The sequence below is a fragment of the Pteropus medius genome, unplaced genomic scaffold, assembly GCF_902729225.1.
Source record: "Pteropus medius unplaced genomic scaffold, Ma_sr-lr_union100, whole genome shotgun sequence".
Lineage (NCBI taxonomy): Eukaryota > Metazoa > Chordata > Mammalia > Chiroptera > Pteropodidae > Pteropus > Pteropus medius.
In genome coordinates this window covers 4,718,250-4,731,887 of record NW_024352786.1, presented here as the reverse complement: position 1 = coordinate 4,731,887, position 13,638 = coordinate 4,718,250, and the positions used below count along the sequence as shown (strand labels likewise).

General features: G+C 29.8%; 1 protein-coding gene across 4 annotated transcripts in view; it reads left to right on the top strand.

The window, feature by feature from the left end:
• The window catches only part of TBCK (TBC1 domain containing kinase), a 159,015-nt gene that overhangs the window by 41,585 nt on the left and 103,792 nt on the right, over positions 1–13,638 (top strand). For all 4 annotated transcript variants that reach the window (XM_039848796.1, XM_039848797.1, XM_039848798.1 and 1 more), the window contains exons 6-12: positions 573–714; positions 4,409–4,469; positions 5,621–5,682; positions 5,936–5,997; positions 6,961–7,109; positions 8,058–8,196; positions 9,475–9,574. In XM_039848796.1, coding sequence (XP_039704730.1) covers positions 573–714; positions 4,409–4,469; positions 5,621–5,682; positions 5,936–5,997; positions 6,961–7,109; positions 8,058–8,196; positions 9,475–9,574 — 715 coding nt within the window. The remainder of the gene's footprint in view (positions 1–572; positions 715–4,408; positions 4,470–5,620; positions 5,683–5,935; positions 5,998–6,960; positions 7,110–8,057; positions 8,197–9,474; positions 9,575–13,638) is intronic.

The following is a 13,638-nucleotide window of genomic DNA, read 5'->3' as shown; positions in this document are numbered from 1 at the left end:
AAGTTAATAAAATAAAAAGAGAAACACATTTCTTTTGGAGAGAATAAAAAAATAAAATTTATATACCTTAATATCTAGTTATTCGTCTATCAGTTATACATATATTTGTGATAAATGAAATATTTATAATATATTTTTTCAGCATTGTTTGTAATAGTAAAAGAATGGAACTTCCAAAATGTTGTTCATCAAATTTTGGTCAAATAAATAAAGTATATCAATATAATAAAATCATTGGCAGTTTTCAAAAAGAATGAGGCAAAGCTATACTTATTTTTATAGAATGATCTCTAAAATATATTTTTAAGTGAAAAAAGAAGGTATGGAGTAATGTGTTTAGTACGCTGCCTTGTGGGACAGTGGTGATGGGTAGTCAAGTTTATATATACATTATGCATGTATGAGTGACTGGAGTACAGAAACGGGAGAGGGTCTTTTCAATATATATATTTTTATAGATTTTGACATTGCTACTACTCAGAGTAATAAATACTGTTTTCAGAGGTAAAAGGTATTATTCTTTCCTTTTTTGTAGTTCATAGTAATTATTTTGTTTTAATATATCATTATAGGTATCCATCATACTTGGCACCTGAGGTAATTGCACAAGGAATTTTCAAAACCTCTGATCACGTGCCAAGTGAAAAACCATTGCCTTCTGGCCCCAAAGCAGATGTATGGTCTCTTGGAATCATTTTATTTGAGCTTTGTGTGGTATGTATAAAGAAATATTAAACTAATAAAAAGAAATTATATGTTTACTAGAATAATCTTTGTGGATAGGGAAACTATTTAGTAATAATGTTTTTGCTTTGCTAGTTGACTAGATATGAGGAGAAACAGCTTAATTCTCAATTTGACTTTTTACAAAATCCTGTTTAACAATTAATTTGCTTATTATTTTGGTATTTCTAGAAATATTTACACTTTAACCAATTGTAAATGTACATTTTACTAAGTGTAAATGTCATTTTGGTATCTCTGGAAATGTTTACACTTGTAGTAAGCACAAAAAATTTACATTGTACGAAATGTTAAAAATTAAACATTTTTAGAAATGTTTACACTAAAACTGCTTATATTCTTCGATATGTTCATGCTCTCTCCTTTCTGTGGTAGTCTTTCTTCTTAAATAACTTCTCCTCTCCTACTGTCTATGTTTCCTATAAGACTTACTTTGTACATTGGCTTTTTATGAGGCCTTCCCCAGATATCCTCTATATTTATTAGGGTAAAGACTAAACTGCTATTAAAAACAAGGAATTAAAAATTCAATAACTTAAAGAACATAGATGTTTTTCTCCCTTGTGTAATAGTAATAGTTCAGTGAGGGTTCGGTGGGCTTTATTCCACAATGTCATGCAGAAACCAGGCTGTCAGGGATGGCTCCACCATTCTCAACAACTGGTTTCCTTTTTCAACTTTTTTTTAGCTATAAAGAAAGGAGAGGAGTGAATTGATGGTAACTGTCTTTGAGAATATGATCTAAAAGTTGTAATTATCAACTCTGTACTTTTCACTTGTGACAATTTACTCGTGTGGCCACATATAGATACAGGAGAGACTAGGAAATATAATCTTTAGCTGGACACTTAAATATTTGGAAAAAATGTTGAGAATGGATTTGGAGGGACAACTGACAATATGTCATGTCCAAGATGGCAATAATTTTGAAGGGACAACTAATGATCTGTTGATAATACTTCCAAATACCTGCCAGCCTTGGATCTTATCTTCTTTGTTCTCCTCTTCTATTATAACATTTGTCAAATTTGTCTACTTAGACTATGACATCTTTTGAGATAGAAATTTTTATTATTTAGCTTTTGTTTCTGTCTTCCCAGGGTTTTCAGAATATTTTGAAAATAATAACTCATTGATTTTTACTCTATCTACAAATTAGATAGACATTATTTTCCTCATTTTATATATTTAAGAAATAATTCAACAGCAGAGGTAGTAAAGCATAATAGTTAAGAGATAAGCTTCTGTAGTCAGAGAGAATTGAGTTTGAATTCTGATGCTGCAAAGTATAGCTATGTGACTTCGGGTAGCTAACCTAACTTCTCAAGGGTTGGGTTCCACTTCTATAAATAATAATAGTGTCTATGTTATAAAGTTGTTGGAAAAATTAATAAAATAATGTATCTAAAGTATGTAGTATAGGATGTTACATAGCAAACAGTTCATAAATGTTAGCTTTCATTATTAATATTAAAATATTCAATAACTTTTGTAGTTTACATATTGGCACTGCTTTTTCTAAGGGAAAATTCCAGATTTTCTGATTCTTCCCTATCCTTTGTCTAGACCATCTTACTTTTAATTGGTATGAAATGATAGTAAATCTCATTTTTGCTTACAATCATACCCTAAATGAAAAGTGTATTGGAATATGAATGTGAAGCATACCTAAGTGTAAATGTGAAATATACAGCTTTTCCTTTTTATTACCATCACCTATATATCTAAACTCTTTACTGATAATCTGGATATCTCTTATATGAGTAATTCAATTCAACAAATGTTGATGAGTATTTACTGTATGTATAGCATCATGACAAATGCAACAAGGAATAAACTGTGATTAAGACACATTGTGAAAGGGCTTATAATTTAATTCAAATCCATAAACTTTGAAGATAAACTCAAAGAGCTGTGTGAATACCAAGGGAGGGAATATTAGTTCCATCATATGGGCTTTATGACATTTTAAGTGATACTCAAAGTTTAGATAGTGTAGTTTAAGGATGACAAACTGAACATAAGCTTAAATCTTCCTTTGCCTCATCAAACCCTTAGATTTGATATAAAACATTAGGATATAAATTAATAGCATACCAACAACTAACAAAGGGATCTTTGGGTACACTAGAAATTCTAAGGAAAAAGATAAGAAGCTATACCAAGACCATTTTGCTAAGAACTCTTACCATATCACCAGAAAGTCAGTACAGCCACTCTGCCACCCAGAAGTTTCCATAGTCCAAAAAATGTATAGAATTCTGTATTTTAAAAAATGAGAATATACCTAAGAAACACTAAACATCTAAAGATGACCTCTACAATAAAAAAGGAACAGCAGAAGAATCTATATCATTGAAAAGACTTTAAAAATAAATAAATGTTCTTTAAGAGATAAAAGAAACAATACTATTCATTAAATAATTATGGAAACTATGAATCAAGAATATTTAGTCAAAAAAAAAAGAACCAGCTAAGAGTTTTAAGGGGAAAAAAAAAAGTGTAATTATTGAAGTAAAGAAATAGATTGATCATTGGAAACTGGCTAGACTGAAAATAGAAGATGAAATTGAGTAATTCTTCCAAAATATGACACAAAGAGATAAAGAGATCAAAAATATAAATTTTAAAAGACAGGGAAGATAGATTCAGATTTTCTAATATCCGTTTATAGTAAGGAGAATAGAAAAACAATATGAACAACAAAACATAAACTCTTAGAAGATAACCAATAATGAAATAATAGGCAAGATTTATTCAACACTTATCAAGAGGCAGGTATTTTTCCAGTCTCTTTAACATCTATTAATTCTCACACCAGTCTTATGAGGTTTACCTCATTATTTTAGTTTTTTTTTTTTTTTTTTTTTTTTGCAAATTAGGAAATTGAGGTATAGAAAGATTAATCAACTTGTCCTACTTACATAATAGCAAGTATTTGAGCAGATTTGTACCCATCAATCTGCATTTAAAACTGTACTCTAATCAAAACACTAAACTGCCTTTATTAAGTCTGATGTATTCATCAGTGTAGATGAGAAAATCTTAAACCTTGCCAGAAACAAAAGACATATTGCCTACAAAGAGTAGAAATTAGATTGACACTTAAAGCAGTGTGGAAGCAAGAAAACAGTGAAACATTCAATGCCATTAAAGTGCTGAGAGAAAGTAATTTTAAATTTTAAATTCTTTAACTCACAAAATTAACATTCAGGCATGAAAATGAGATATTAGATATATGGAATTTCGATAGACATGAAGAAAAAGTTATTGGTAAGGACATAACATGAGTCAGTCTATAGACCTGAATAGGCAAAGTGTGTTCACTATATTGCAAGTATTCAAATTTAACTGCATCGAGTGTATGCTGTGTTCATCACAGGGTAAATAAATAGTAAGCAGGTAGACTGAGGTCAAACTAGAATGTAATAATCCTTAGATATATGAAATGTTAAATACGCAACAATTTAAAGAACATTATATCACCAATAATTTTTTCTTAGTGGAACTAACTTTTGAAATCTGATAAAACCTCTGATAAAACCTCTGGAGAGAAATAGAAGTACCTGATAAAATCATTTTCAGCTCTGAAAAAAAAAAAAAAGACCTCCCTAGAAAAGAAAAATGCATACATTAACTTGAATTATTTTCTCATTTTGTTTAGGGAAGAAAATTATTTCAGAGTTTGGATATTTCTGAAAGACTAAAATTTTTGCTTACATTGGGTAAGTGTCAACGATTTATCTTTCAACTATAAATCTAATCTTTAATGACTGTCAGTAATTATACGCACTGAAGATATATATTCATCTAAAATAGTGGTACACTGAAATATCCTCACTTTCTTCAATTTTCTCATGATTAGTTATAGATATTAACAAGACAGCTAAAGAAGTGCCTTCTGAAGTTATTACAGTAGAGCTTTCCTTATTCACTAAGGAATTATAATGTGGATGGATGTGAAGTATAAAATTAGCTTCATAATCTAGCCAAGTAAAATAATTTGTGAAATCAAAATTTGAGAATATGAAATTATACTTCTCTATAGCAGTTTACCTTTAGACAATTTATCGTAAATTTTGAGCTTTCTGTTCTATGATTTGTGTGACTATGTCTGAGGAAAAATGTTTATTTTCTCATATAATAAGGTTATATATTTTACACATAGATCTGAATACTTGTAGTTCAAATTTATAAGAATTTGTGTTACCTACTTCAGAGTGAAATAAATTAAGCATGTGTGGTAAAAAGGACAAAAAAAAGTGATAGAGTACTTCATGTAAGAGAATGACAGATTGGTGTACAGGTTAATAGGGTTTACAAATAAAGACATGTACAGAATGTATTAATAAATATTAAATAATGAATTATAAATAAAATTGCATAACATTTTACTCTTTGCTACATTTAATTATAAAGATTGATAATATAGTTACTAAAGAGTCTCAGACATTTCTAAATGTAGTCTACGGACTAAACTTACAGTTTAAATCCCTAGAGAAATATGTGTACATTCTCCAAATGATATATAATAAAATAAATTAGTCTTATAATCATCAAAAAATAATAAATTATTTAAATGAGTAATATGCGTATATTCATTAAAGAGTGAAAGAGCAAGCAAGCATCTTTACCTCCTTGAATCACTGCTTTATCTCACTTATATTTGAGCTACCTTTCAGTATCTGTGATTCGATTAATATTTAGTGTTGAAGTTTTTATTAAAATATGTGAGGAAAGTTTAAAAAGTCACAAGCTTTTAAATATTCAAAGTTCTAAAACTACATTACACGATTAAAAAAAAAAAATAGAGTTCAGTACCCAGTCTGATAAATTAGAAAAGCAGCATTAATTCATATAATTTTTTGTTTTATAGACTGTGTAGATGACACTCTAATAGTTCTGGCTGAAGAGCATGGTTGTTTGGACATTATAAAGGTTTGTCATTAATCTGTTATTGCAGATTTGTTTATTTTGAATGTTTGGGATCCAACAGCAAGCTATTTTAAAGCTACGTTTATGTCTGTTTAGACATTTGCTTTTTCAGAGTGACAAACTAATAATAATTTGGGTAAAGTCCAAATAAAGACTTTTTAAAAAATTGTAACATCCTAGATTAGCATACATTTGAGTAAAATATATATTTAGAATGGATCATTTTAAGTAGTTCTCTTCTCTCTTTATTTTCCAGGAGCTTCCTGAAAATGTGATAGATCTTTTGAAGAAGTGCCTCACTTTCCACCCTTCCAAGAGGTTGGTATTATTAAGAGTCTGGGATTATACTGAGATCTTTAACATATAAGTAGCTGATTTTTTTTATTATTAGTTATAATACTAATGGATTAAATAACAATATTTGCATATATAATAATACATAATTGACATCAGTATGATAATTGATAGTTATAGCTTTAACATATGTTAATAAAAGATGAAAAAAAAAATTAAACCATGGTGAGAAAACTGGAATATACCAAAAAAAGTTACTACTTCCTTTCCTAGCCTCCAATTCAAAAATCAGCTCAACTATGGGATGTAGATATTTCCAGACTCAAACGATACAAGAGAAATGAGAACAAGTTTTGGGTAATATGTATTATAGCAAAGAACTTGGATAAAAGGTGAAGTAAGCTAACAATTATTGATTATATAAAAGGATTTCTTAGAAGTTTTATTTATTTATTTTATTTGATGATGTCACTGTTAGCCATACAGTTGTCTCTAAACTCCCTTAGGTATATAATATTTCAAGATAATGTATTCTAATTTGTCTTTAGACAAACATCTTTATCAAGACATGATAGGAAGAAAGGAATGATATTAAAAGCATAATTTTAGGTAAATATGCTACATTAAACTAAGAGAATAGGAAGAAAACCAAGAGATATCATGTTTACAATTTTATTATTTAATTTAAGATATTTAATAAAGCAGGTACATGGTAGTCAAGCTAAAAGTAAAAAATCAAGATGCTCATATGTAATACTTTTGATAGATCATAAGATGCAAAAAATACAACAAAGGTAAAAAATTCAGCATTTACTACTTACAGTTATATAAAGATATACTTCTACTCTCTGTCAAGAAGAGTTTTTTTATATTCTGTGCTAATGATATATTTAAGACTTTTAACTCTCCCCTTGAATATGCGTTATTTTTCTAGGAAATTTTTAATGACTTTCATTCATGCTCTATATTTTAAATGTGTTTCTCAAGGCCAACCCCAGATGATTTAATGCAGGATAAAGTGTTCAGTGAAGTGTCACCTTTATACACTCCCTTTAAACAACCTACCAGTCTGTTTTCATCTTCTCTGAGATGTGCTGATTTAACTCTGCCTGAGGATATCAGTCAGCTGTGTAAAGGTAATGATAAATATGACATAGGCAATGATATAAAGCCTTGTTTTTAAAGAGAGTAATCTTATCCTAGTTTCAGTTTAGAATTTATCAACAATGTGTATAATACATTAGTGAAACTTTATGGATGCTTATCTTGGAATTAAAAGACAATTTTAGATGTTCTTAAAATATAACTTAGCTAACATTTTAATCCTTTAAATTTAAATTACTTTGGAGAAAGACCTTTAAGAGTCAAGGAGAAGAAATGGCACCACACACAAAAAAATAATTATTATGTTAAAGCAAAGTTCTATCAGCATTTCAAACCTTAATACTAAAATCAGGTCTTCTAATTCCCAATGGAATTTTCAGTACATCAATATTTTTTATTATATTCCATATAATTTATTATAAATGATCTTTAAAAATCATATTATTGATTGGAAGTACATACTATTGTATTCTGCATTTAAAGAGAATATCAACTTTTCTCCTTTTATTTCTCTGTGGAGATTATAACTCTCAAAATGTGTATTTTAGTGGCACCAGTATGTTACGCTTATACCAAAAAGTTACCCTGAGGTAAGTTATGGCAGAAAATAGCTACTAAACACTCATTCAATCAAATATTTATTGTGTTCCTACTATGTTCTTAACACTATATCTTCAAGTAACATTCATTCCAAATGGTGAGGTGTTTCTCACAGAGCTCAGTATATCTGATATATATATAGATATCTCTGATCTGGAAGGTAAAAATTCCACTTTTGCTCAAAGAAATTGAATATACATTCAATATATATATGTCTGCATTTCATTCTCTGTGCATTTTATACTATGAATATTAGAAAGGATATCTTACTATGTTTTTCATTTTTTACTTTTTTGGAACATCAACTATAATTGTCTGTTGCCTTTTAATAAAAATAGAAAGTGAGATAGCTATGATTTTCTTTAATTTGCCATTAATAGATATAAACAGCGATTACCTGGCAGAAAGATCTATTGAAGAAGTGTATTACCTTTGGTGTTTAGCTGGAGGTGACTTGGAGAAAGAGCTTGTCAACAAGGAAATCATTCGATCCAAACCACCTATCTGTACACTTCCCAAGTAAGAAAAGAAAAATTTTGGAAATGAAAAAAATCTAAAAAAAAAAACCAAAAACCTGTTTTTAAAATTTTTTGGTAGACATTCCAACTAAATGATTATGAAAGCAATTGGAAGTCGATACTTTATTTTTGTGGCTGAAGTATCTAATTGCACAGTTCCCATTAGCATTTTTATTACTTTTAATAAATATTTTTTATAATTCGCTTTATCTTTTATTTGAAGTAAAATTAGCATTATGGAATATCTTATAATAATTAATGTTTAATAAATGAAAAATATACGGGTCAGAAAGAATAGTAATATTCAAAAGAGTTAATCAACTAGTGTGCCTTTTAAGAGAAACCATATTCTATTTCCAATTACATTTGTAAATGTTAATGTACATTGCTTGTCTCAGAGATTATGGAGCTTAAGAAAACTCTACAGAACTGCATAAGTTCCTGGACACCATCCCATAAGTTAGATTGGAAATTAAATAACAATACAACCCTAAGGACCAGAGTTATTTCTGTTCCATTATTTTTTTTGTTCATAAACAGGTGAACATGAATCTTGAGTTTCCGCCAATGCTTTAAAATTTTAATTTTAGATTTTCACACTAGACTTGATCATTGTAGATAACTGTAGAAATCATCTGCTGATCATTTTTTTCTTCATATGCTAAATACTTAGGTTAATTATTTTAATAGGTCGTTGATTCTCTATTTAGCTCTTAAAATAATTTTTGAATATTAACTTCAATTATACTGCTCATATATGAAATTTAGTAGAAAATTGGGAAATAAGATGATAGAAATTCCAAGAATAAATGGTTTGAAGGATAAATAAATTCTTGAAAGTAATTTTCTGAAATTCTAAACAGATTCTATGCATTTATCATTCAATATTCTTTCTCCTGTGAAGTTACTATCATTACGATAGTTCTTTTTCCTCCTCACTTTATCATTTTTTACTGATATAAACTTCTCAGGATCACATTTACAGTGTCAGGAGAGTAATTTTAGCATTGAACCTGCCTGAATAAAGAGTATAAATTCTACTGTTGTATTTCTAAAATGCTTTATATACTATATTCTTACCAATTTACCATATATTTAAAAATGAGAATTGTTTAGAGAATTTTCAGCTAGCACTTATATATTTTTTATTAACTCATTTAATATGAAATTTCTTTCTTTAGTAAGGGATTGATGATTTAGAAAAAACATTTTCTAGAAGAAACACTATATCAGATTTTGTGTACTTATTAAAATAATATTTTTTTAAATCTTTTTTCAGTTTTCTCTTTGAAGATGGTGAAAGCTTTGGACAAGGTCGAGATAGAAGCTCACTATTAGATGATACCACTGTGACATTGTCATTATGCCAGCTACGAAATGTAAGAATGGCATTTTGGCAAATTTGCTTCAGATTTTTTTTTTTAAGTATATATTCTCTGAGTGTTCACAAAGTGGTTTTATTGTTTTATTCTTTTTACCACTATTAGTGAAGGGTTTTCATTTTTCTACATACTTAGTAATGCATGATATCATCAAATTTTTAAAAAATTATTACTGTAAAGGGTGGGGAATGGTATTTTGCTATATACTAATTTTTAATTCCCTGATTATAGTACAGCTATGAGTCCTTTCATGTTTTTTTCACTACTTGCTTACCTTTTTTATACATGACTAGTTCATATCTTTTGACAATTTTTCTATTGAGTGATTTTTTACTCATTTGAGGACTTTTAAAACTGTAGTCCAGATATGGAGTCTTTGTTGGCTATTTGACGTACAAATATCTTCTAATCTGTGGTTTTACTTTAACTTTTTGAGAGTCTTTTAGTGAATAGAATTCTGAATTTTTTATCAGCTTTTTTTTTATAGTTAAATGTGTTTTATGTGATATATTTTGCTTATTGCAACTTATTTAAAGTTATACCAAGATTATACATATACTTTGTATAATGTTTTTCTATATTTTTTTCTGCAAGATTATACATATATTTCGTATAATGTTTTTCTATATTTTCTTCTGCAAGATTCTGGTGTTCTCATTCATATTTAGTCCATAATCCACCTGGAATTTTTTTAGTTAGAAGTGAAGTAGGTATCCAGTATCATATTTCACTCATAAGAAATAATTCCTTGTCTCAGCCTGTATACTAAATAATTTGCTCTTTACTTTTTTTTGATCCATAATGTCATCTCTTTCATGTATGCATGGATATGGTTCTGGGCTTTCTATTCTGATCTTTGACCTATTTATCTAATCTTAGCCAATAATACTCTTTCCTAGTACATAGTCTTATATGAGGTCTTGGTGTTTAGTAAGGAAATATCTCTAATTTGTTCTTCTTAAAATAGACTAGGAGCTCTCTAACATCTTGCTCTATATGCTTTTTGTAATCTTATTAAGTTTCATTAAAAAATTACAGGATTTTGATTGGAAATGTGTTGAATTTATAGATTAAATGTAGAGAATTGATATCTTTAACATCTGTTTCTTGAACATGGTATATAGAAATACCACTTTATTTTATACCACAATTTCCTTTTTAATATCTATATATCAGTTATCTTATTAATTCCTAAAATATTTTATTGTTGCTCTTGTAAATAGGATGTGTATATGTGTGCACATGATGTTTCTTGCTCTCAAGTCAGTTTTGTTTGAAATTAGCATAGCTATTTCCATTCTTTTTTTTAGTATTACCATGGTTTGTCTTTCTCTGTCCCCTTGCCTTTAATCTATGTCTTTATGTTTAAAGTGCATTTGTTACAGATAATATTAAGTTGAGGCTTTTTTTTATTATTATTATTCACACTGACAATTTCTGTCTTTTTTGGTAGATTTAGACCATTCACATTTAAAATGATTATTGATATAGTTGAATTGGTATCTGCCATATGTGTAGCTGTTCTGTATTTCTTCCCCGCCTTGTTGTCTGTCTGTCTGTCTGTCTGTCTGTGTCTCTGTCTCTATCTCTATCTCCGTTTCTGTCTCTGTCTCTCTGTCTCTCTCTCTCCTTCTCTCCTTCTCTCTCTTTCTCTGTCTCTCTCCTTCTCTCCCCTTCTCTCTTTCCTTCTCACTTTCTCTCTTTCTTCTCCTCCCTCCTTCTCTTTCTCTCTCTCTTTCTCCATCCTCATCCTTTCTTTCTCTCTGTGTCTTTCATTTCTTTTTCTGACTTCTCTGGTTTTAATTGACCATTTTATATGATTCTATTCTCCTCTCTTACCATAGCAATTATACTTTTAAAAAATTTTTATTGGTTGCCTTAAAATTTGTAATATACGTATTATAATATACACAAGTAATATAAGTTCACTTTTAAATAACACTATACTGCTTACCAGGTAATGCAGGGCAGGTGTTTTGTAACAGTGTATTCTCTTATCCTTTTTCTCATCCCTTATTACATTGCTGTCAGTCATTTCACTTATCCATAGTCTTTTTCGCCAAATACATTGATCTATTATTTTGAACAAACTTTTATTTTTTATATCAATTAAGAATAAGAGAAATAAAAGATATATCTTTCATCTATTCTTTCTGTAACATTCTTTATGTAGATTCGAGTTTCTGATCTACATGTTTTTCCTTTCTCTATGAAGAACTTTTAACATTTCTCGCAAGTTAGGTCTACTGGCAGCAAATTCCCTCTATTTTTGTTTGTCTAACAAATAATTTATTTTCTCACCATTGAAGGATAATTTTGCTGGATACAGAATTCTAGTTTGGTTGTTTTTTTCCTTCAATACTTTAAACCTTTAGACTACTCTCTTCCCGCTTACATGGTTTCTGAAGAGCAGTCCAATGTAATTTGTACCCTTGTTTATCTAAGGTAAGGTCCACTCCACCACCCCGCTTTGCCAGCCCTTACTTCTTTTGAGATTTTCTCTTTGTCTTTGATTTTCTTCAGTTTAAATATGATATGCCTAGGTTTGGAGGTTTTGTTTGTTTGTTTGTTTGATTATTTATCCTGCCTGGTGTTCTCTGAGCTCCCTGGATTTTTGTCACTTGGTATGTGTTTAATTTTGAAAATTTTTGTTGTTATTACTTCAAGTATTTCTTCAAATATTTTTTCTGTTCCTTTCTCTCTTCTCCTGGTATTCCTGTTACACATAGGTTACATCTTTTTTGAGTGTTTCATCTTCTTGAATATTCTATTATGTCTTTTTCATTCCTTTTCCTCTTTGTATTTCAGTTTGGAAAGTTTCTATTGATATATCTTCAAACTCACTGACTCTTTCCTTAGTATATCTCATGTATGATGAGTCCATCAGAGAGATTCTTCATGTTTATTACATTTTTTTTTTTTTTACTTCTGGTATTTCTTTTTGATTCTTTCTTGGAATTCTCATCTCTCTCTGCTTATAATACCCATCTGTTCTTACATGTTGTCTACTTTTTCTCTTTTGCATATTAATCATACCTATTTTATGTTCCTAATCTGATAATTCTAAAATCTCTGCCTTATCTGAGTCTGGTTCTAAAGCTTGCTTCATCTCTTTAGAGCATCTTCTTTTGCATTTTAGCATGCCTTGCAATTTTTTGTTGGAAATCAGGTATGACGTTTCAGTAAAAGGGACTGATAAATAGGCTTTTAGTGCAAGATTTTTCATTTATCTAGTTGTATAGTATTTGTGTAGCTTTTTTGTCAAAGGCTAAATTTTCCTTCAGTGTCCCTGTTCTTTTCCTCCCCTGTTGTCTTTGGGTTTCCCTAGACGTCTGTAAATAGGGTCTGAAGCTTGCAGTTCTTTCAGCTATAATCCCCTGCTATTATACAGGGGCCTTGTTGATATGGAGATAATGTAGAGGAGGGAAAGTGTAACTTAATCTTTTAATTAAGTCTCAGCCTTTTAGTGAGCCTGTGTCTCTGGGCTGTGACCTTCACATGTCTTTCTCCTTTCCCTCCCTATCTCCTTCACATGTATTTCTCAGTTCCCTTCCTACCTCCTCTTCAGGAAGGCAGCTAGCGGGAGCTGAAATTAGGTATATCTCTTCTATACATCAAAGACTTGTGGGGGCTAGAGATGGGTATTTCCCTTTTTCCTGGTCATTTAGACTCTGCAAAATAGTTTTTCTTGAGAGCAGGTCTTTATTGATGAGAACAAAGTACTCTCTGGGGGCTGTTTCAGAATGGTTACTTTGCTCCTCCTTGTCAAGGACACAGAGGATTTTTCTTAGATTTTCACCCTGAGAACCTGTTGGTACTTGTAGAGAAAGTATGGGTTGCTCTATGGCTGGGCCTCCAATTTTTTTCTCCCAAGTTAGTCTTTGCTAAGTCTGCAGCAGTTATTGGCCCTTTAGTAGTTCTTACCAGGCTCCAGCAGAGGCTTCTGCTTCAGCTTAGCTGTGATTCTCTTTATTTGCCTGTTACTCTAGTTTTAAAATCAGACAGCATTTTACCCTAATTCCAATGGATGTAAAAAGTGTTGATTTTTGGTTTGTTTGTTT